At 38.2% G+C, this 24977-nt stretch overlaps 1 protein-coding gene and 1 long non-coding RNA gene across 2 annotated transcripts in view; one reads left to right on the forward strand and one right to left on the reverse strand.

Moving 5' to 3' along the window:
* Positions 1-288: 288 nt before the first annotated feature.
* On the forward strand, positions 289-22344 carry LOC117292148 (meteorin-like protein). The gene is made up of 4 exons (XM_033774084.1): positions 289-1889; positions 6990-7432; positions 17532-17588; positions 20005-22344. The coding sequence occupies exons 1-4, from the start codon at positions 1747-1749 to the stop codon at positions 20352-20354; spliced, it is 993 nt and encodes a 330-aa protein (XP_033629975.1). The 5' UTR covers positions 289-1746; the 3' UTR covers positions 20355-22344.
* LOC117292149 overlaps positions 7092-24977 on the reverse strand; it is a 46552-nt gene continuing 28666 nt past the window's right edge. Inside the window, exons 5-6 of the long non-coding RNA XR_004519262.1 lie at positions 21181-21276; positions 7092-7169 (exon numbers count right to left, since the gene is read on the reverse strand). This is a non-coding gene — a long non-coding RNA (uncharacterized LOC117292149). The remainder of the gene's footprint in view (positions 7170-21180; positions 21277-24977) is intronic.

Genomic DNA, 24977 nt, shown 5'->3' on the forward strand with positions numbered 1-24977 from the left:
TGTGTGATACACACTTTATAATGAGTATTGTTTGACCAGGGGGGGTATTGATTTACCACTTTGATTGGGTTTTGATCCAATGTTTAGATAGCTACCAGCTTGGATGGAGTACATGTATTGTCTCCAGGGACTAGATCATAATAGCGAAGTTTTGAGCTAAGACCAACAGGTGCTAATAACGGGTATGAACGAATTCACTCATCTTAAAACTGCTCCCCAAAATAATGAAAGACAATCTGGTGGACGATTGACCTTATACGTTTTGGTTATATAATTAATAAGTCAATCCAGATAATATTTGTACCCATACTTCTATGGAAAATATCGACAAGTATCATGTAGTCAAGCAGATATAACATGAACTAGCAGTAGGATAAAATAATAAAACAATATTATTGTAACAAATAGAGTATGGGCTGTTTTGGTAAGCAGAAGCTTTATAAAACATTTAAAAAAACAGCCAGACATACAGCTCAAAAGCCTGTCTAACGAAAATATTTAAAACTTAAAATAAATATAATCGAAACAAGGTACATATATCATTTAAAAGAAAGAGAAAAAAACGTCGACGTACTAGAATTCCATATACATTACTCGAAAAAAAGAGCACAATCTAAACTGTCGGCAAATATGACACGGAATAAATACCAGATTAAATCGGTTTATGAAGCATAAGCAGAGTTCAGCACCCGCCCCCATTCTGCCAAAGAGTGCACCTCTCTGTTAGGAGAAACCGCCAGCAAAACTTTTATGACAAAAGTGATTGGTCGGTTGTGTTTAGATGACGTCTTTAACATTGTAGACAAAGGCAATGCAATGTTCAATAACAACCCAGCAGCACGCGCCTCGGCCGTAGACATATGCCTGGTATTTACCGCACTGCTAACGACCCATTGTTACAACAATTTTTCAATAATTCTAGGCAGTTTGGTTCGTTGTTCAGCTCTCCCGTACAGGGAACCCAACGGCAGCGTATTCAGGCACGTGTACTGCGGCCGAGCAGCTTTTGTACTGCGTCACGCCTTTGTGTACACGATCAATCAATCAGCAAATAAGCCACGCCTCTACGAAATCGTCAAGAGGGGTTCTTGTTTCCCGTCATGATATTATTGAATATTCAAATTTGCATTTACCAGCCCAAACAAAGATAATTAAAAGAATCGATGCCACAAATGTACTTTCCAAAACCCCACTTTCACTACTTCGCGGCCTCTTTGTAAAATGTGTACGTCCAACTCCAAAGGACTGCTAATTCACACCCCTATTGTAAAGTGAACTCGCCCGACAAGTGGAATTTGTTATTTACAGACACTTTTGAGGGATCTGTGAGCGATAAGCCGTCACGGGTACAGCAAGTAGGGTGAATACGGCTCGCGTTTGCTTGTGTCACACAGCAACAATCTTAACCAAACTATTGGTGTCGCGCGATGAACTTCCTATGTTCACGATGTTGGAAAACATGATATTACATCCCAACCCTTTCGGATCTCTGATATTAGTAGACTTTGGAGACTTCGGATCCACGTTGGTGTAATGTTGTTGACACTTTGGTTCCATCCATACCAAGCTTGTGGTGTAAGGCCTCCTTCGCGCTGCATGGCAGCATAACTTCGTACTAGCAGAGTTAAGAGAATCAATACTGCTGGAAACACCGCAAACATCCGTACATGTGATCGCCAAGTGCCGGGAACTTTTCCGAACACGTAGAACCTCCTCTCAGTGGGACAGCTTCCCAATCCACCCACGATGAACTTGCACGGGAGAGACACAGGTCCCAGCCCCTTCCCCCCTGTTGTTTTAATTTGTCTGATTCTAACTCTGCTGACGAGTTTTCTGTCCGATGTCGTGGAAGGAAACTATTCGAATGGTTTGTGCGATTGGTCTGGAAGGTAAGATGTTTATTTTAGCTGGTCCTTGAATCCTTGGTGCTTTTTAATCGTTGATCTTCAGAAGCCACGACGAATAAGCAAGAAGCCTGTCAAAACAAATGGAATCATCGTGGTCTCGTGCGTTATTCCACTCCGGCATAATCACACTCTTGTCAAGAAGTTGGTGCGCAAATATTAATGGAGACCGACTTTGTTTGAATTATACAACTACTGATAAAAAAACATATTGCAATAGAATATTAGTCCCGCCCCTTCCGTTTAGAGATCTGATCATTCGAGTTACCTATCTCTCCTTATTGAGTGGAAATCACCCGATCATGACGCAAGTGCACAACCGGGGCTCGAACCCACACTCTGCTAAACCAAAAACCCCAGCTCGAGTTAAAAGCTCTTAATCGCTCGGCCATGACTCGCCACTGTGGTACTTGGAAGTGTTGTTTTTGCTTTGTGGTGTTTACTCACCCTATTAACAAAAAGCTGAACTCAACGAGCTCTTGACGAACAGTACACATTTATATCGCCAAATATTGTTGACGTTCTCGTATAGGAAGGCAATATTTCATTAGAGACCCCTGCCTCCTGGCGAAAGGTTTCCGTCCAATGGACCCATTAATAATGCAAATATACTTGGTAGCCAATCTTGTGAAGCAAACTACAATTTCAAAACCATCTCTCAAGTCTCATGTATCTATCCTGGATGATGAGAAGTAAAAATCGTCTTACTCGGGGAAAAACTTTGTGCAAGACAAACAAAACTTTAACACTCTCCATAAAAGAAGAAATTACATTGCTCGCACAAGTTTGAAAAGCACTACAAATTAATACCAAACAGTAACAAAGGGCTATACAAATAATTATTGCACAAGAAAGAATGCACAGGGACAGTCAGGACATGTACAGTCAGATACAAATATAGAGAATTATATTTGAAATATGCAAATAGTGTGAACAAGCACGTAATGATCGGAATTCAGACCTACATCCAGATTACAGAATCCGAGACCATTCGTTCGGCAATGAAAAGCTTATGCAATGCTTACAATTATTATAGGCTTGCTCTTTAACACTTAAACTTGAATTTCTCGCACGTGTTGCAGCGAAATTGGTTGCAACAGTCGCCGTTTCCAAATCCTAAAAGCCGTTTTACTTTGATGCGAAAGTTTAGGTTTGCTTATAAACTAAGTTGCTTTTAAAAAAGAAGTACCGACTTCAATTTACCACTTTTGATGCTCATTTTAAGCATGTGCTTATACACTATTCAAAGAGTACCGGCGGTGATGATAAATGGCGAGACAACATATTATTTGTGGCATATTAAAATGTGTGGCATGTAAAATATGAAAGGTCTAAATGTTGAGTTTCATTCATAGGCCAAAACTTCATGGGGCTCGTCTAACTTTGAATTGTGTTTGAGATATTAAAAAGATGATGCATGTGGGGATCATGTTGAGGTGGGTAACAACAGTGTGCCTTTAAAATCTGGCTTCTGTTTGCCAACAAGCCCACGATCTTTGGACCGTGTCGTTGATTTATTTACCCACGAGTTTTCTATGCACATTCTTTGAAGACTCTTTTTACCAGAATGACCTACAACGTCTAGCCTTTGTACCCTGCCTTTCCATATTTCTCTCTGACACACGAAAGGATTTCCGTTTATGTTAGTTAAATTCATGCTTAAAAAATATACCATTTGTACAAATGAAGGTCTGTGAACTGAGAAAGGGACAATGAAAATCCGGGGAACTATCCAAGCGAAGTTTTCCAAATCCCATGTACCAGCCTGGAACCAGCAGACGCCGCATGATGCTCATAAACTGTAGTCCCCTCCCTTACCCCATTCCTTGCAGCTTCTTTGCTGGGCTATTATATCAATTGTGGTGTTGGTTCCTCCGGGTATCAAGGAGTTCACCAGAGTGTAACTGATGTCGAAACGTTTGACAATAAAGCGGCACGCTCGTGCCGTCCAATTATTCAGCCCTGCTGCCTGCATTATTAATTGCTTGCAATAATGCTAGCTGCTTTGCTTACCCCCAAAACGTCCCTTTTGAATAGGGGTACCATTGGTAAAGGGGGTCTGGCCTTGTGCTCCTGGCCACAAACTTTAGTCACTCATCTACAATCTATGGTCACCTCCCGAGCAGGTGATCCTTGCACAAACGCTCCACGCCAAGCGCACGACCAGCCGCCGCTCTCTTCTCAATACTGTTGAGTATAAATTATAACATCTGAACAAAAGCTTAAAGATTTCCCACACTTTATCCACGCGTATTAAAACAAAGTGTCGTCATATATATATCTTATGCCCCAGGATGGGCTTGGACGCTTTACTATAAATAGGGTGGGATAAGCCACTTAACCATAATCGCAACATGGTGGTACTCCATAAATGGGAATATTTTGTTCATATGTTATGATACAAATATTATTATGTAAAGCTGTTGGTCAAGTGCACCACCATTAAAAGCGGATTAGCTTCAGAAATTGGTACAGATACTCCCAACATGCACACCCAGACGCAATATATCTGGGTATATTTTATGTTTTTTTGTTTCACTGCCATTTACCACCATCCAAACACAACATGACATCCTGTTTACTCCATTGACAAATAATATTATCATGACCAAAGAATGCCTCTTATTTTGAGTCTTTTTAACCAGGCTTATAAGTTATCCAGAACACTTGAATGGAGCACTCTCCCTCCCGTCTCCCAGATATCTTCTTGCAAAGCTTGGAACCCAACACCCAAAGAACAAGCTAAATCCTTCATTGTATTGGGATTTATGTGTGGGCAAAGCAAGACCCAAGCTGGTACCGAAACAAACACAGCTAAGTGTAGCCAGCAAGGCAGATAAGAGCATAGAGAAAGGAACACAGAGCAAGCTCATCCTTGTATGTGTGGAGCCACAAGTTGTTCACACATCAAGTGGTTGAGAATTAAGTCTAGGGGTTGAGCTAAGGATGAAATCCTCTTTAGAGGCATTGCATAACTGGTGTTACTGTGCCTTAAGACTTGATCTCATTTGGAACATGGGAATTGAAGAACCAAACCATTGGTCCAATTTGGTGGATTGATGTTTGTTGGCACTATTTACAGATGTTTAGCCGAGCTGGTCATCCTAACAAGCACTCGAAGACAATAAAATGAACATAACCGTTAACACTGATAACAATCTAAAACAATCTGAAGCAATCAGGTATCATCTAAGTTCAGTGATTCAGTTTTGCAAAAAAACCAAATATTTTATTCAATATTATTAGCTTGGGTGATACACTATTATTAATTGTCCTTCAAATACATTTTAGAGACATTTGAATATATAGTTCCTTTAACAGTAAACCCCTTGAGTGATTGACTAGGGTCCTTCATACTCTAGCAAATACAACACCTGCTAATTCAACACCCACAATTTTTAATTTAGGTAATGGAAGTCAATGTATGTCTGCCCATGAAAAGCATAACCAGATTACTAGTGCAGTCCCAGCCCAGTAGAATCATGTTATGGAAAGGTTTGTCGTAACACCATGTAGTGGAGACTATCTCTAAATGAGTTGGGGTGGTTCTGAATTAAAAAGAACCGTTGGTTTCAACTCGACGTTGACGTTTCAATCAGTATGCTCTGATCATCTTCTGGAGAATCATGTTAAACGCAATCAGACTTTTTGGGGTCGGGTTTCGTTGGGGTAAATCTTATTTTGGATTCCTTAAAAAGTAAAACACAGAGTTAAATTTTTAGGGTTTGGGTTATATCTTTTTCTCGGGAACTGGTGGAAACTTATTTGACTCAATAGCTTCCATCCATACCATGTAAGCCTACAGTGTGTACATGTAAACCTACATTTAAGTCGTAGGTCTGCATGATGTAGCTATAGAGTCTTTACTGTTAGGTTTTAGTATCCATAGGCTATATTTGCCCATGAACACAGACCTTTGGGGTTCATGGCCCACAACCTACCTATTCATTATCAGAACCTCCTCAGGTGGAAAAGTCAAGACCAACATATGTGTGACCTTTGATGTATCCAAGACAAGTTCCCCTGCTGGTTTGGTAACCCTGCTAAATTTAGCAAAATGCACTACTGACAGAATGACCACAGTTTAGGCCAAGTAAAAAATAATACCAGTTAATCGTAAGGGTTTTTCCCAAAAAGAGGAGGATGAGGGCCTTTTTATTTTTTATTTAGTTCAAAGGTGGCCGCAAAGCATTTTAAGTCAAACTGGCCACCAAACTCCTCAGTTTGAAGTCGCCACTTTATGTAGTAACAAGTTCTTAAAGACGAGTAAGTTTAATGAGAAAAAGACAGAAAGTGTTTCTTTTTGATGAATAAAATGTGAACAAGAAAAAAAAAGATGCAGCCTCAAAAAGGGATGAGGGAGGGGACAATCAACTGGTATTTCTTTTTATTTGGCCTACTTACATTGGAAAAAGTGAGGAACTACCCTGTGACAGCTCTGTTAAATGTCCACAGGACCACACCATGCATTGACTTGTACACTCATGCCATGTGACATCTCTGTGGTTAACACACAATAACTGGTGCCCTCTCACTGAACCATGCATGCTGTTAACTGATAATGTAATAAGTTTTGGCGGGAAAAGTATTACCTGACACTAAAACTTTCCATGAGTTTTATATGACCTTATTTTGAGTGTGAATTTTTTAAGTGCATTTTATATAGCAGTCATTTAAAGTAATTGTCAAAACAGGATTGGTAATTAAAACTTTTAACAACTTAAATAAAAAATGTTATATAGTTTAATTGATAGCTCATTAATGATAAAGTTTATACCAGTTCCAATCCTTAAACAAAGGTTTCCATCTTAAAACAAAATGGCATTTGAAGACCAATTATTTTGTTTTCTAAAGTGCTTATCCATGTGGAACTAAATGTTTACGAAATGAAATGATATCCAACCATAAAATCATGTGCTTTTAAAGGGCATCATAAATGCAAGATTCTGTGTGATCAGCGCCATACAATTTGTCTTCAACCAGCTGTTTTCTATTTGGTAGATTTTTGCATCATGAATGACTGCTCTCAAGTTTTACTCAGAATTGTCAAGTAACTTTTTGTCCTTTTTCTTACTTTTCATCCAGTGGTCTGACGGAGGATCCCAACAATCGTCTTGTGAGACAGCTTTATTTCCAATGCCCTCGCGGACATGTCACGTGGAGCTTTCCGACCAGCGCTATCCGCATCACCTTTAAAAAATCCAACTCAGACAGAAACTTCTTAGCATGTTTCAAAACGTCAGCATCAAGCAGTGGAGTCAATATCTACAGAGAGACACAGCAAAGTTTAAAGTTACTTGTGGTGTTAGAAAGTCTTGAAAAGCCAGGTATGCTGAATGATGGCAAAGAGCATCGGACGGTTGTGAATACTGGAGCGAGTGAAATTCACTGTATTAGCTCTGAAAATGGAAAAGCAACTCTGTTTCTTGAGGCCAGTTCATATAATTTAGGAATTGTTAAACAAGTTATGGACTTGAACTATATATTGGAACCATTACCGAGTGATCAACCAGAAAAAAAATGGGAAGGTAAGAATTGAATTACTCATTTATTAAAATAAAGTGCTTACATTTAGAATTATGGTGTTCAGCCAGACAAAATTGGCCCGACGGGAATCACTTTCAAATGTAACTCATACTATTAAACTTAAGATATTTTACATCGAGAAGTATACTCTGCTGAAAAAAGTTCTAAGGGTCAACATTCAACGTTCCAACACGGTACTATTATTAAAGACACTGGACACTACTGGTAATTGTCAAAGACTAGTCTTCTCAGTTGGTGTATCTCAACTTAAATAAACAAAATAACAAACCTGTGAAAATTTGAACTCAATTGGTCGTCAAAGTTGCCAAATAATAATGGAAGAAAAAACACCCTTGACACATGAAGTTGTGTGCTTTCAGATGCTTGATTTCGCGACTTCAAAATCTAATTCTGAGGTCTTGAAATCAATTTTGTGGAAAATAACTTCTTTCTCAAAAACTAAGTTACTTAAGAGGGAGCTGTTTCTCGCAATATTTTATACTACCAACAAGCTTTTATGCTAACAATTATTTTGAGGAACAACTACCAATAGTGTCCTGTGCCTTTAACTTAATATATTTATATCGAGAAATCCTGCTGCTTAGTAAAACTATTTCCATGGCCAAAGTTCTATCGTTCAACATTCAACAACATGGTACTACATGTATTGAAGAACAAATGCTAACAAGTGTTACAATTTGTTGAAGTTCCTCAGTTTTTCGTTTTCAGTACTGCGTGTATTAACTTATTAGCTAACTGCTTGCAATGCTAGTTGTGTTGTACATAGCAAAAGAAACACACTTATTGTGCTGAATCCACATGGAATTTCCATTTTTCTGCTCCCCCTTCTTTGAGCAAAGTGCAGGTCTTTGTACGATAAGGTTTGTTTTGGAGCTTCCATGATACAGACTGTATGGTTTGGGCAGCTGGACAATAGGTCAGGGTCAGGGTTGGAATAAAGGGGTTGAAGCACCAGGAGGTGGCTTTCCTTACTACAAGAAAAGAACACAAGTTTTAGGTGCATTGCTGTGAGCAAAAATCACAGGGTTCACTATTGCAGACTTTTGAACGATTCAGGAACCCAGGGTTTTTCGGAACCCAGCAGATTAAGTTCATGATAATATCCAAATAAGCCCTGTTGTATGGATTGAAAAGGGGGCCCTGAAAAGGGCACATTCATCAATGAATGGTGCACAGACTCCCGGAAAGTGTGTTCACATGGTTTCCCCAACTTGGGTCTCCCCCATAACGTTCCCATTAATTCCAAGGATAACATATCCATAATTTCTTCTGCTACGTTTGCGTCTTTTTCTCCAGTTCCTTGGTTTGTTGTGGGAAAGTGAAGGGATGATCCGACTTAGGTATTGGATTTCAAAACAATGGCAATACTCCCCTTGTTTTTTTCAACTATCTAATATAGAGTTACAGGGCTGTATGCTTCGTTTTTTTAAAGGGCAAGGGCACCAAGGCATTTTCTTCTTGTTAAAGGGCACCCTATGATGAAATTGCAAATTTGTACTGGAGCATTTCAAGGGCACCAAGGCAATGACCAGAGGACACGGAGGCAATCGCCTTCGTTGCCTCCATGAAGTATCAGGCCTGGAGTTAAATACAAGTAAAATAGGAAAACTAGAATTAGCTCTAAAAATTGAAACAACTTACCAACCAAAAAGGTAAATATATAATGCAAAAAATAGTTAATTGCCTGACGTTGCAACCCTAGCAGAGTCTTTCTCAAAGACTAAATGACCAATTTATTTGCATTCGTCTTTCTCATTTAGCCTTCGAGAAAGATTGTGCTAGGGTCGAAACGTCAGGACATTGACTATTTTTTGCAAGTAAAATACTAAGCCTTGATGGCTTCCCTTCACCCAGGAGTACGACTGTGAGTTGGTTGGGAGAAGTGGTTGTTGCTGTGCTTGCTTAGATAAAGAATGCCTAGATGCTTTACAAGGTAAAACAGGTCCGTCAGCTTCTAAGGAAGAACAATACCAAAAGTGACTATGGGCTAGTGTCCTAGTTGTGACTAATGGTTGCTTAGTCCAGTCGCGACTACCGGTTTTCAACTACTCGATTAATCGTGCAAACACGACTACTAAAACAAGTCGCTACTACTACAAAAATCATCATAACTACCTGTTTGGTGAAACAGTTGTATCATTCACGACAACATAATTAACTTTCAAAACACATAATCAGATAATAATGACACAATCCTTCAATCCTTTCAGCATGAATTTTGCTTTTGTGCCTACGACAAACATTATGCTGCAATGCATCTTGGGAGTTAACAATTAGTTATGACTAGTGTCGAAGTTGCGTCTATTTGATTGAGTAAATTTCACTTGTCGCCCACGCTTACCTTGGGCAAATAATCTAGAAGGACAGTAGAGGGAAACATCAACACATTCACTTTAACATACATTTAATGCAACATACATGTATTATGTGTGATTTATGTCACTCTTCACTTTTCCACTTTAAGAATAAGGAGATAGGGTCAGATGCAAAATAGAAGTAGGTTTAAAGGAGGCTAGTTCAGACCGAACTAAACTTTTGTGCCATTCTTTAATTTACACGATGCTGTAATACCCATGCAACACACTAAACTACTACAAGCCTAAGCTGACTGGCTACATGTATTACCCACTGTATCAAGCGAACAATTTTACGGTAATCCATGTACCCTACAAAAATAACAAAAAAAGCAGCGGTAACAAAACAAGGCGATTAAAGCTGGAGCTGCACAGCCAAAGGTTACAGTATTATTATTATCATGTAAAGAGTAAAACTCTTTGTTGGAGAAAGTTCATTGTCGGGCAGCAGTGTGGGGGCAAAGCCAGCACCTGTCATGCATTTACAGAAACTAAACACACAGAAAGACATTTTGCCTGCAACTAATGAAGGGATGGTACTTCCTGTAATAAGTCTGTACATGAAAAATAACATGTGGTATTTGTTATGAAGAACAATTACTGCATTATTTTTGCGGATGATTAAGACACGATACTTGTGCCACCCGCCAGTCAACATGCCCTTCAATTCGCTGATCACAGGCCTACAAACTATTTTAATACTGAGCATGCTGCATTTATTATTACCATTAACAATGTAATACTTATTTGTACACATTTTTGAACCTACTATTTCATCCAAACATTTGGGTTTTCAACTTCAATGTTATCTTTCCCCACATTCTAACGCATAATACCCAGTAAACAAACACGCAGCGACATTTCTAAAGCTTATTTTGTCATTTATTAATCCATTCATTCATTCGTGCCAGTTGTCTAGTTTTGAGGGATGTACAGGTAGTTTGACCCTTGAAAAAAGGTCAGATAACGTTTATCTAGTATGAATACAAGGGATGACCCACAATTGGCATGGGCTTTTGGGCAATTAACCAACAACCTCAGTTATTCACCGACAGCGAAAATTTGTGATCATCAATGCCGCACTTCAGTCCATGTTTTCCAATTAATTTTTCTTCATTTCCTTTCAACAGCTATTCTCTAAATTGTTTTGACCCAACTGGTCCTCAAGGGCCCAATTTCATTTTGAAAGCTGTTGAGTAAATAATTCTGATTAGCAAATATCTAAGCAAGAATTGAGTTGGGTGCCAGTCCAAGCAATGTAAACTGTGTGGTATTATGGCTGGTAACCTATTTCTGCTTAGTAATATATTTCTGTGCTTAGCAAGTTTGTTTGCTTAGGCCTACATGCTTTATGGGAATAGGCCTGTGTCTGGGGGTTGGACAATGGACTAATGTAAGAACCCATTCCTGTCAAGAAGAAGTTGACTATGGAAACCAGAAACACTCGGAGTGAGTGTCACAGACCAGGCCCCTGCTCATTAAAGTGATTTTTCAAGAACCTTTCCAGTCTGTAATGTTGTCCTTCGTGTAATACCTGGCCTGCTAAATGCATCAAGAACTCACAATTTTGATAAATAGATGATGGAATCTTTGCGCACTTGTTGCAGTGCTGAATTCTTGTCAGTTTGCAGGCTGCGCAAGTTGTGCTTGATCACCAAACTGAATTTTAACCACCACCCACGCTCAGTTCATCAACCGGAGGAACACTGTCCTCAACCATCTGATAATAAAGAATAGCTTTTTAAAGGCTGTTAGTGTTAAAGCCAACGGAACAAACATCAACTAGTTTATTGTAAAAAGCTTAGAGTAAGACCCGATTATTCCTCTACTAATGTTTGACTTTAGTTCCTTGGTTGATGGTTGTACAGATCACATATAAACCCTTCTTAACTTCTTGATCATCGGGTTTATTCAATTTGTCCAGTTAGCTTAAGCCCTATAGATAAAACATGGTGATGAGAATGCTTAGCATAAGTGTCCCCCTGTGTGCAACGTGCATGATCGTGCATGATCGGCTGTGGATACATCAATACATGTACCTAGTGACATTTTTTTATGGCAAAATTATTCAGAACAATGACAGGCCTGGAATTACAAGGTCACGGTTTTTGTCTTGGCCTTGGTGCCCATTTCAAAGTTTTCCTAAGACATTAAGATTTCCCAATGAAAGTGCCCTTTTGCAAAATGAAAAAGGGCCTTAACCATTCAAAGATGAAGTTTCAGGCCGACAATGGAAAAGCAGAAATTCACCAAACGACTAATTCCGAAGCGCATATATGAATTCCCTCAACTATGTAGTTTAGTTGTGTTTAGATATAACCTACAAACGCAGCATTCTCTGCGTTTCATCTCAATGTTTTTTTCACAGACCATCCCAAAAGAATTGTTGTAATGTCTGTATTTATGGTGCACATCAAAGCACCTGAAAATGACATTACAAAAGTTCTTTTACCTCGACCAACACTAAATGAAAAAGAAATAAAAATTGCAAACCAAGATTTGACTCTTTGTGTAATTTAACTATTTTTAAAGTGTGTCACATGATCACAGTAATGTACATGTCTCCCCCCCCACCCCCAAAAAAATTCATCTCATCGTACCAAGTTTTTTCCCCACACAAAACTAATTTTCTAGTTGAGTTTTTGTTTTGTTTTGGGGACGCAAACAGAAAGGTACAGGGTGATAATTTGAGTAAGCATAGCTTTCCCACGGGAGGTCCACAAGATGTGACTGATAATGATATCCCAACACTTGTTGGTGTCATTAGGGGCTCCTACGGCTGGCAAGGTATATGGATCCAGACACCCTCAACCGTCCCAGAATAAGGAGTCCTATAGTAGCATGGTCAATCAAATCAATTATGTTTCAATCAATTTGGGTTTAATTATTCTCGTTTCCTGCTGTGATCACCCAAACATGATGAAATTATGAAAGGAGGTTTTATCAAATGGATGGAACAGAACAGTTTTACAATCAAGTAGGCATGTGGTGTGCCCCCCCCCCATCCCTTTCATGTATCATATCAATTTGTCCAGATGTGGAAAAACCTGAACAAAGGGATGTTTTGTCTAATGATTCCCCATGCTGTCTCTTAAAAACTGTGATAAATAACAAGCTTTTATAACGAAAGTTAAATAAATCAATGTGAATCGGATTAATCGGTACATTCCACCAGGATTGATTTTGGAAAATACTGAATAATTGATGGTAGCTTTTTACTATGCACTGTGTACAAGCATCCTTTCTCTTCATGTACTGGTATAAATTACGTTAACGCAATTGCATAGAAACCTGAATATTTTGTATCCCAAACCCATGTAAGTGGGACAAGTACTAACACTTCTACAAAGTTCTATAAAGTTTCTCAGACTATGGAGGTGGGCCCCAGCTTCATTACCACGGGCAGCACGCCGTATCGATACCTCCCTGTCACAAAAAACCTTTGAGCACTTCAAAGGCATTTGTACGGCGCTTGTGAGGCACTTGGTATGGCGCTTGTATGGTACTTCTAGGTGCTTGTAAGATGCTTAGTATGCATGTCACCGTGTGTAAAAATGCAAGTCATCTGACGCGATTCCATTTAAAATGAATCATGTTTTTACACTGTCTGTCGCCCCCTGAACTACATACATACAGATCACAAGATCAAAGAATAATGAGAGAAGACCAGTTGCTCTTTGACTTGACGCCTCTTTCGCATAGAGGGGGGGGGATCGCCCACATGCCTCATTAAAATATGGCACATTTTAATGAACCAATTACAGGGATTATGAGCGAGCAAAATATGCTGGGAAGAAATTGCGGGCGAGATCGATCACACCTAGGAATAAGGTTGCCTCTGATCATGATCCAAGTTCCTCGGGCAAAAGAGGCAATTGCCTCATGCCCCTGGACCTGTTTATCGTGCCCCTTGAAATGCTCCATCTCAAATCTTCATTGCCCTTTCATAATGAGCGAGCCTTGCGGCCTGTGTACAGGGGTAGAGGCCCTGAAATTTTAGAGCAAGGAGGGGCATCTCTTAGTCTTTCATCCCAAGCCTGTTTTTGTGCGTGTGACTGACACAGCTGGGAGGACCACTCACTATTGTCACGCACAACAATCAAGTCTAAAATCAATGAGGATTAAATCTAGCCTTTCACACTGGAACATCGATGGAGTTTCCTTTATACGAAGCTGAGGGGGGTAGCCAATTACGACAAGTCCGATAGAATACCTAAACTTTATCGAAAGCAATTTCCTAAGTATTAAAAAAAAATCAGGAAAAAAAATGTTGGCTGTAGAGAAGAGGAACCACTGCATGAAATTAGCAACGATATGGTAACAACTGAAGAAGAAAAAAGTTGTAGTTTTAATGTTAGTTTTGGGTCGATTAAAGTACTCCAAATGTAAATGACTTTTCTATTTCCAACTAGCCACTAGCACTGGGTTCTGATCAGAAAAAAAACCACAAAGTCATACACACACAAATACTATAGGGATTCTTTTACATTTTAATACAGGTTCAGGTAATTTTAGTTTGCCACGTTTTTAGTTGATTAAAAGTACTCCAAATGTAAATGATTTTTTTCTGTCCTACAAGCTAGCACTGGGTTCTTTTATCAGAGAAAAGAGTCATACACGTACTGTACAATGCTGTAGGGATTCTTACATTTTAATACAGGTTCAGGTATTAAATACAACGCATTTGGCATTGTGCCACATGCTGATTGTTATGGAATGTAAGGACACGCTCAAAGGAAGGAAATTCCTCATTAATCCATGTAAACCACTTCACCTTGTACATTAAAATCAACCTAAAGGTGAAGCCGCTGGAATGATATGAATGGTAATTGATGTAGCTAACTTCAGGATGAGATTTCGTTATTTCAACTAGTAGAAGCTTTTGAAAATGTACTACATTCATATTGTATGACAAGGTGAAGTCTGTCCTGAGCTTGTATACAAATGTATTGCTCAACGGTCCAATGTTATTGTTTGCATAGGCACTAAACAACTGAGAAAATATTTCTATTCCCCTGGACAGAATGCCAGTCACTGGTTACTCTCCAGCTCTCAGTGGTACCCATTTCAAAGTTGTGCTCCTGGGTGGAGAGAAGCATTTGTGTTACAATGCCTTGCTCAATGACAGAAGTGTCGTGACTACCAGGCCAGGATTTGAACCCTTATTCTGTTAAATACAGAAGGCTGATTGCCAAGAAACCACACTTACTGTGTATTAGTGTACATGTACATAGTGTACAGTGGTCCTGTAAACATTTGGACAATCTGAAGTTTTAAACAGTAAAGGGAGACTGTTTGCAGTGCGGTACATTGTATAAATTGAACATATATGACCTAGTAATCTAGCCTACACTTGTTTCTGTACAATGCCCATCCTTGGGGGGACTGTGCCAAATATTGATCCCCTCATTGAATCGTAAAAAGGTCACAATATTTATAAAGAAAACTATTTAAGAAACCAAACTGTGAAAAGTTAATTCAGGGTTACTGATACAATTTGTACCCAATGGCTTTTGAGACCGGACAGCCAAAACAGTTTTGTATAGAGAATACTCGACTCATATTAATTTGGAATGATGGTCCCGATCGTCGCCAAAAAAAAACCGAGGCCATCCCACCCCGCTGAGCAATTGTTAAAATATTGTGAGAGAAGGATGATAACCTTCAAAATGGAAATTTCATATGAAGCATCTTTGGATCAAGTTTCATCGCTTATGGAAAATTATTAATGCCAGTGCCTTAGTTACACTTTGTCGACTCTTCTTTTGACTCTTCTTTTGATATCACCGCTGCCAGTTTGCCCCTCTTCCTACTCTCCTCCCCATTTCTTCACCCTCACCTCACGCACATATGTACATGTACAATGGTTCCAACCCCTCATTTTCACAATCTGGATTAGGTGACAATAGAAAGTTGGGGGAAAATCGCTTTTTCCGTCATGCATGAAGACTATGAGAATGCAAGTGTTTGCAAAACCTTTGATCAAAAAGCTAATAGCGATTCACACAGACAAAAAATGTCATTTGTGTTAACCTATCTTTCCCCAAACTTCTCTTTAAGGTGTGTGTGTGTCAGTGGGGGGGGGGGGGGGGGGTTGAGTAGGTCCTACGCTTTCCTGTTTGTAACAGATGCATATGTAATTCAATATTTTGAACAAACATCATGCACGTGGCATGATTTGACGGTTTATGACAGTAAATACCCCTAATGGCTCATAAAATGGAGAATTTATTGCTTAGCTTTGGTAAAAAATACTGCAGTTAATGCAACATGAATGAATACAGATGCGATGTCTGAAGTCTGCCAGTAGTCATAAATCTTTAGGTGGGGTATTAAATTTTGATTTAATGGCATTTGCACCTTGTTTTGCGAAAAACAAACAGACCCCAACAAATTTGAATTTGGCTATGTTTAACGCTGGAAAAATGTTTGTGTGCATTGAATGTGATTTTGATTTTACCTTGACATATCTGCACATGAAAGCACATGCAGTATTAATGTGATAGCTAGATCACCACATCCACACAAAATACTGAGAAAAAACAACTATCCTAAGGTATACATTAAATAAATGTATGGCTGTTAAAACTTGCACTACAAAAGAGACCCAAGGTCAGGCTAATGTAAACATGAAAACATCCAATAATATTGAAATATGCCCAGTATCCATAGCTTTTACTCAGTGGATTAAAAGGCATTCAAAAGTGGAACGTAACTTTTGGCTTGGCATCTCAGAAGTATCAAATTTCCTTGATATATACTTTCCTGATAGACAAATTACTCTGTGGTATATGATATATGATATATCAATACCTTATCTAATATCAGTTACACTTCAGGTAGGTGAAGTTGAACAACAACTCATAATGTCTGAATATACATGTACGTATATACATGTACCATATGACCCACTTAGCACAAAAGGGATCGTGTTCATAACTTACTTTACACACCAAAGTACAACTTACTGCTGTTATAAAAGCAATGTGATTAATAATAAAGATTTAAAATCAACCAAGCAAATAAAAAACATGTCATGATTGTACTGAACAAACAGCCAACATTCTATGGGAAATCTCAAAATTATCCTAGAACATTTCGAGTGGCACCAATGTACCCATTACATGTAGGTCTAGTACACAGTACCCTGTGTGGTATCAGGCCTGCTTTCATTTGCCCAAAGCTAATAATAATACCTCAAAGCCTCATTTGAAACTTCTCATATAGGACTCTATAAGATGTCATACTGTTGACAAATTTGGGGAGTAAAACTTATCTGGGCAAGGATTCTCTCTGGAAAAAGTGTGGAGAGCCATGTTTGTGAATTGGCTGACATGCTGTCATACCCCTACCCAAAAGTCTGTAAAATGGCCACCAAGCAGTCTCAAACAAACTAAGCTTGCTAGGCCCCTGTTATAATCTAAGTTTCGATTACAATAACTTTTGAAAGTCTCATGCATGTTTGAACATTGGTTTGGCCCTGTTAAAATGCTTAGTTATTTTATCTTTCACATATTGATTAAAAGCACAAATTCTGTGAGCCAGAAAAATAAAAGTGTGCACTACTGTACACTTACACAGTCTAATGGATGATATAGTTGAAACTTTAATCACGTTGAATCTTTAGTTACGACATACATAAATATTAACCTCAGTTCTTTGCAATTGGGAAAGTTTTGTTGGATACCAACTAATGATCTTTTCTCATTTTTATGCGTTATTTCAGATTGCAAACCATGTAATGACACGGAAATCATGAGATCCTTCTGTTCCAGTGATTTTGGTAAGTATTAACATTTTGAAAATTTGAACAACCATTAGCTCATATAGAAAGTTTTCTTCAACTATGAACTGTTTGTGACAAAGTTTCAAATGTTAAGCAATAAAAATCCGTTCCATTGATTGGTTTACTTTAACCAAACAGTTTGCACTCAATACAGCCAGACAGTCATGGCTATCTGATTTATTGAGTCAGAAAAACTGCAACAGCATAACCTAAATAGAACATAAAATTTGTTGAAAAAAGTCAAGTTAACGCATCACCTGGTTTTGCAAAAAGTTGAACTCAAAAGGCCTACATTTTCATAGGAATAGCTTGGTTTTGGTGTGTCCTTATTTTTTTTAGCCTTTTTTCAAACCTCTGCTCTGGGCTCAGTTTGATGTTGAACTACATGCAAAATACACACTGCTCTAAAATTGATGAAGGAGCCAGGCCCGATACTTCACTGAGGCACTTAAGGCAATTGCATTGGTGCCCTTGAAATGCTCTGGTATAAATTTATAATTTCCTCCTATAGGGTGCCCTTTACCAATGAGAAAATGCCTTGGTGCACTTGCCCTTTCAAAAACGAAGCATACAGGCCTCCTGCCGTCGATTTCACAAAGAGTTAGGACTCGTCTTATCTGGAGTTAGGACGAGTAACTCTTCCTAACTTTAGGATTAATCTTAAGGTCTGCATGCTACAGTGCAGGGTTGGGACTCGTCCTAAGTCCTAAGATTAGTCTTAAGTTACATGTAGGAAGAGTTTTGTGAAATCGACGGCTGTGAGCCTATATGTAGTTTAAACCTAGGTTTGGAAAATGCCCTTTCTATATAATTTTTCTGCATTCCCTGTTATAAGTCCACCATATGGTCAAACAGATATGCTTTGGCACTCTTGGGAGACTCATTTGATTGCCTTAAATTTACCCGAGTGCACTGATGAAACCATGTATCAGTGACATCACAACAAGCTACTTCTAGTCTCCATGGACTGTTGATAAAATCATAACCCTGCTCCACTCTGCTGGATATGTGGCTTGAAATAAGACTACTGGTTAGTGTTTCACTCTCCGCACAGCTTGATTCCCCCAGCTGCAACAGCCACCTTGTTTAGTTTCAACACATCTGCAGTTCACAAGTAGTTACAAATTCTCTACCCACAAGTGCAGTTACAAATTATGTTACCCACAAGTAGTTACAGGTTATTTTACAAATTATTTGACAAGTTAAATTCCATGTGCAGAGTGACCATATGGGGAATTTAGCTTTGCCAGTTCATAAGTATGTAGTTACAAATTCTTTTACCCGCAAGTAGTTACGGATTCTTTTACCGATTATTTGACGAGTTAAATCCCATTAGCAGAGTGACCATGAAGGTGAATTACACTCAAACTGTGAAACAGTAATATAAAAAGTACAAGTTTACACAATCTACCTTTTTGCAGGTAGCTCAATATGTTTTTGTTTCTATTGCTGTGTACCATGTTAAGTAATTAGAAAGTGGGTGTCTATGATGAAAAGTTATTTTATAAGAACAAGTTTGTGTAGACATTGCTCTTTGTTTTGATCCTACCGTGATGTTTGGTTTTGGGTCTTGTAGTGGGCTGTGGGTCTTACATTGTGGGTCTTGTTTGCAGTGGGTACTACATATTCACAAGAGATATTCACATGGTTACACCGCAAACCTCTCTTAGTTATACTTCCTCCATGCAAAGTTTCAAATCCAACTAACTACTATGGACTTATGAACTGAAAGCATGATTGAATTCTGGAGGGCCATAAAGCTCAATAGCATACTTTAATATAACTGGTGGTTCTGCTTGAATCACAGTCAATACGTACAATGTACAGGCTCCATATGAAGCTTGGTATTGAATTGCTTTGTGGTATCCTCACCCTATGGTGGAATCAAACATTCCTAGTCACTGCCACAATGTCTGGTGAGGCATGTACGAAAAATACATATAAAGAATATCCTTCTCTTTAAAAAAGCCTGTGGCCCTTCACCACAACACACAATGGGAATGAGCAGTACCCAGTTCAAGGTGTACCCCTCAAGTCAACATACTAAATATTAAGTATCAACATCAAACAGTACTTTAGGTACAGGTAAAGTACATGTACATGTAGGAATGTAATTGTACATGAGTTGTGCATGTACTCAGGCCTGATACTTCACATACATTGTAGGCAATGAAGGCGATTGCCTCCATGCCCCCTGGTCATTGCCTAGGTGCCCCTGAAACGCTCCAGTAGAAATGTTCACAAAAGGTGCCATTTACTGTACATGTAGCAAGGAGAAAATGCCTTGGTGCCCTTACCCTTTCAAAAACGAAGCATACATGCCTGTTAACTTGTAGTTTTAAATTTAAACATGGGATGCTGCCATTTTAGTTTCCTAATAATCAATTTTCCTCATCACATTGTTTTTCTGCAGCTGTCAAGTCCAGCATGCGTGATGTAATGCACGATAGTATATCTCAAGAAGCCTACATTGACCTCTCAATTAGTCACGTGTTCAGACAGCGAGATCACATATTCACGCCGGCGTCCCACAGCCGTTACTCCGGTGTCGTCGTCAAACCTTTAAGATGTGGCGTACAGTGGGGAGAGGGACACTTTTTAATGATGGGAAGCCTAGTGCTTGGAGAGGCTCATCTCGGATGCTCCCCGAGATACTCGCAGGCAAGGAGAATAGCCATGGACTTAACCGAGAGAGGGCTCAATGAATGTGATATGGATGAGATCATCCACTTGGGCCAGGACAAGAGACACACAAGACTCTAATATGCCAAGGAGATGGTTTGTTAATTCATCAACAAAACTTTCCCAGTTGAGACGAGGCCGACAGACTTTGACTTTCTCAAAGACAGACTTCCAGAGTTAAAACCACAGCAAGCCAGTTTAAAAAGCAGAATATATTGTACATATACATAGAAAAAAAAGTCTGACCAACGTTTCTGCTTGTCTGTCTTTCATATGAACTTTACGACTCTCCATAGAAAGAGTTGAGAAATATGGATTATAAATGTATTATTATACTGCAAGGAAATGAAGAATGTATTAACTTGGGTGCCATTTGGGGATAATTTCCTAGACCTGAACCAAATTTGGCTGCATTACCTACTAGGTATCCATGGTGAAGGTATATCCTTCACAGGGCAGCCAAGAATTCCGGCTCGAGGACACCCTTGCAGGCAGCATACACACAATCAAATCAGACCATGGCCTCTGTTGCCTTGGTATTGGCTGCTGTGCCACATCAAAAGTTTCTCATATAGACTTCAAGATTTTCCATTTGAAGTGTCCTTTTACAAAATGAAAAATGGCCTTGCCCTCTCAAAGTTCAAACCCAGGGCCTGGTAATTAAATACCCACTCTGCAAATATACATTTTTTAAAGTGAATTTCTTGCTACCATCGGTTTGAGGTGTGAACTTGAGCCCCTCTCACATAAAATATGTGCAACCTAAACCTCAAAAGAAAAATATTTCTCTAAATTTAATTTCAAAACAGCCGGACAATTTCTCCACATTATTTCTTCTTTTCCTCAGGGATCTATGAAATTCTCCCCAATAATTTCTGCACTTTGGGTTTTTGTACAATATCCTTACCTTGTACACTCCTATAGCCATCATACAAGCATACCTCAATAGTTCATGTGTTAGTTAACGGTGCTAGTTACTATCTGCGGCAGTTCAATACGAAATCTGTACAAAATAATATACAAATCAAGTTTAATGTAAATTATGACGGAAAAACAGATGAAAATCTGTACCATTAATCAGTATTTTGCTTCTCAGTTTCCTTTATGGAAGGATTTGATTTGGGAAATATTTGTGTTTATAGTTTTTATTAAAACATTTTCTCTTTTTTTTTTTGGGGGGGGAGGATAAACTTTGTGTTCGATACTTTGCTTTGTGGTCTGCGACATAACCTTTATCATGACAAAGGGATTTCTGCTGTTTCCATCAATCAAAATTTGAGATAATAATCCTACGCATTTCACAGCAGACTATGTAACCTTGTTGAAAAAAGGTGACTTTAAATGTTCCGTGGTATTTCATGGCAGGCAAGATACTAAACAGTGTTATTCAGGGTGAGAGACGGGTAATTCAAAAATGGCACTCGCCATACTATTAAGAAAATGTGGACAGTTTCTTCGCATCTCTTGAAATGTTAAAATGACAACCTCCTTCTGCAAGAACAAAATAGGATTGTGCATCAACATTATTTTCCTCAACCATACTTAAAGAAAATATTGAAAACTGTATGATGCCCCCAACAAAGATGCCCATTGTGATTAAAACTTTCACAACACTGAAATCAAGTGATAAATCAGTTGCTAATTGCTGTTTGTACAAAACAGCAATGAAATAAGCTCAAGTATTATCAGGTTGTTTCTGTGTACAAATTCTTCATATATAATCCCTGCATTATCCCTGGTTATCACTTTCTTTTTTCACTGTAATAGCGCATGAGTATTTCGTAGTGTACACTTACACGCCGTTTTTCTTTATAGGCCTAATGTTGTACTTTATTTTTGGCTTTTGTACACAATTTGGTGAGGTAACTTAACTAGGTATGTGTATGTTACTCATTGTATATTATAAATATATCATGTAATTAAAAAAGTAAATAATTTATCTACAAATACCTGTAGATATGTAAATGTATTATTTGGGTAATTTATTCATGATTTGTTTGGGGTTTTTGTATGTAAAGAATGCAGCTTACATTTACAACCAAAAGTTGTTGTGGCGGGTCAGAAAGGAAAATGAAAGAAGGATGACAAGAAATTTAATGCATGTTGATTTGATGTGAACATGGTGGAAGTACTTTTGGAAAAAGGGGAAAAAGAAAGGGAACAAAATTAAAAGACAAAGGAAGCATATAAGCAAAGGAACTTGTTGTTATAATTATAACAAAGGAAGCATACAAGCAAAGGAACATTTTGTTATAATTCTAACAAAGGAAGCATACAAGCAAAGGAACATTTTGTTATAATTATAACAAAGGAAGCATACAAGCAAAGGAACATTTTGTTATAATTATAACAAAGGAAGCATACAAGCAAAGGAACATTTTGTTATAATTATAACAAAGGAAGCATACAAGCAAAGGAACATTTTGTTATAATTATAACAACTGTTCACAGTACAATAAATGTAGAACGCCATCAATGTTCATTGCAAAAATTTGTTGTGGTGTAACGTTGTTTTTGTTTTTCAGGCAATGACCAAATGCTGGTGAATGGACTACCGACAACACCAACATAAAATATAACACATTTTGGGTCATCGTAAAAAGAAAACTTAGTTAGAGCGCCCACAAAGAGGTTTATGACACATGATGTGTGTACATGGCATAATCCGGAAAAGTGTTTGTTTCTGCCCTTTCATGACAATGTGTTTTAAATTGCAGGGAACACTACAGCTCCACTACTTTTCTAAGGGAGGCGGAACATGGGGCACTTTTTTGTTCATTACTATGTAATATTTATATGGTATGATTATTTAGCTTTACTAAGTATTATTGCCTGTACGAATTACTTTCTATTTTCTGTATACTACAAGTGAGGAAAGGCCATGTAGTACAAAAAGCCAACAACATGTCAGTTAAGTTTGTATGGGGTAATTTTGAAGTTTCTAATCATTGTTTAAGGCAGTGGACACTTTTGGTAATTGTCAAAGACCAGTCTTCTCACTTGCTGTATCTCAACATATGCATAAAAAAACAAACCAGTGAAAATTTGAGCTAAATCTGTCGCCGAAGTTGCGAGATAATAATTAAAGAAAAAACACCCTTGTCACACGAAGTTGTGTGCGTTCAGATGCTTGATTTCGAGACCTCAAGTTCTAAATCTGAGGTCTCTAAATCAAATTCGTGGAAAGTTACTTCTTTCTCGAAAACTACATTACTTCAGAGGGAGCTGTTTCTCACAATGTTTTATACTATCAACCTCTCCCCATTACTCCATACCAAGAAAGGTTTTATGCTAATAATTATTTGGAGTAATTACCAATAGTGTCCACTGCCTTTAAGTAGCGTTTAACTTCTCTTCAGCTTTGGGACCAAAACTATCAAGTTTGTCATGACAATTAATCATTGCGTTTGTAGTAATGAAGATTATGAATCGATAAACCTATTAATTAGCACACAGCAATTTTGTATTCACATATTATAGCATGTTATTAATTTACACCTTTTTGTGTCCTTTCACCTTTTTTTTATATTTTGGATGTGAATTTATTCTAAACTAATTGTTATTATATTCCCATTAAAACTAAAAAGGGAATGCGATTCCGATAATTTCAGTAGGAATTGATTTTATCTCCCAAAAACCCTGAATCATATGGTTATTCAGGAAGTTCTGAAATTCTCTTTTGAAGCATGTGTTTAACATTGGTAAAATTAGAAACATAAATGTTCTGAGGTTGTTTTATACATAACTTTAGGGGCCAGGGTATAACGGTGGTCTGAGTGGAAAACCTCCATTGATACAGTTCTACATGAAATGCTGAAATGAGTTAAACAATTAATTTTGATCTCATGATTCCAAAAGATTTAATGTTTGAGAACAGTGATGGAGTTTTTCACAACTTTGTGTCATGACATTTACGATCGATTCTGAGCTTAATTTTTCAAAGGGTTTAATTGTTTCCAGTAGGCTACTATCATGTTGGCCATCAATTATACCAATGTTAAACGCGTGCTTCAAGGCAGAAATTCTCCAGGGACCAATTTCATTCTGCAAGCAAAAAGTAACAGGGAATGAGTCACAAGTACTAAAATACCTGGTAATGTGTAACTTTCTTCCATAAAGCAAGATTTTTCTGCGCTAAGCAACTTTGTTGTGCTGAACATGAAATTAAGCCCTGGTTTCTTTTTACTTGAAAAAAACAACAACAACCTAAAGTCTCTGTGACTGATCATGGTCGAGTTCTTATTCAGTTTTGATTGTGTATACAGTCTTGTGTGTATACAAATCATGTGCCTGTTGTTTACCTCTTAACTGTACTCTATTGGATCTTCCTGGCAGTATGCAAGCATTTCATGTGTTTGCGTAAATGTGGTTACCGAGTCAAGTCAAAGGTCACATAATTCAAAGGCAATCTGAGCAGACACAGCACTCCTAATCTAAATTTATGCAAAGCAAGATGCGTGCACATATCAACAGACAGAAACTTTAATGTTACGCCAAACCGTCAGAGGGCACATGGTTTACATGGGACAATCTTTACCTTGATTAAGTGCACAGATTTCTCATTACTTTGCTGTTATCAAAAGATATACATGTATTTGAAATCAAACAAGTCACATCCCCTTGAGGTGATCACTTTGGTTTGATACCAGGCTAAACTTCTAAGGGTTGTGTGGCTTCTGACTGGCACTCCGAACAAAACATGGA

The sequence above is a fragment of the Asterias rubens genome, chromosome 7, assembly GCF_902459465.1.
Source record: "Asterias rubens chromosome 7, eAstRub1.3, whole genome shotgun sequence".
Lineage (NCBI taxonomy): Eukaryota > Metazoa > Echinodermata > Asteroidea > Forcipulatida > Asteriidae > Asterias > Asterias rubens.

Bases quoted from the DNA above. Each gene is read 5' to 3' on its own strand.
- LOC117292148 (XM_033774084.1), top strand. From the start codon at position 1,747: ATGAACTTGCACGGGAGAGACACAGGTCCCAGCCCCTTCCCCCCTGTT. The intron at 1,890-6,989 runs GTAAGATGTTTA...CTTTTCATCCAG, and splicing joins TTGTGCGATTGGTCTGGAAG to TGGTCTGACGGAGGATCCCA. The intron at 7,433-17,531 runs GTAAGAATTGAA...GCGTTATTTCAG, and splicing joins ACCAGAAAAAAAATGGGAAG to ATTGCAAACCATGTAATGAC.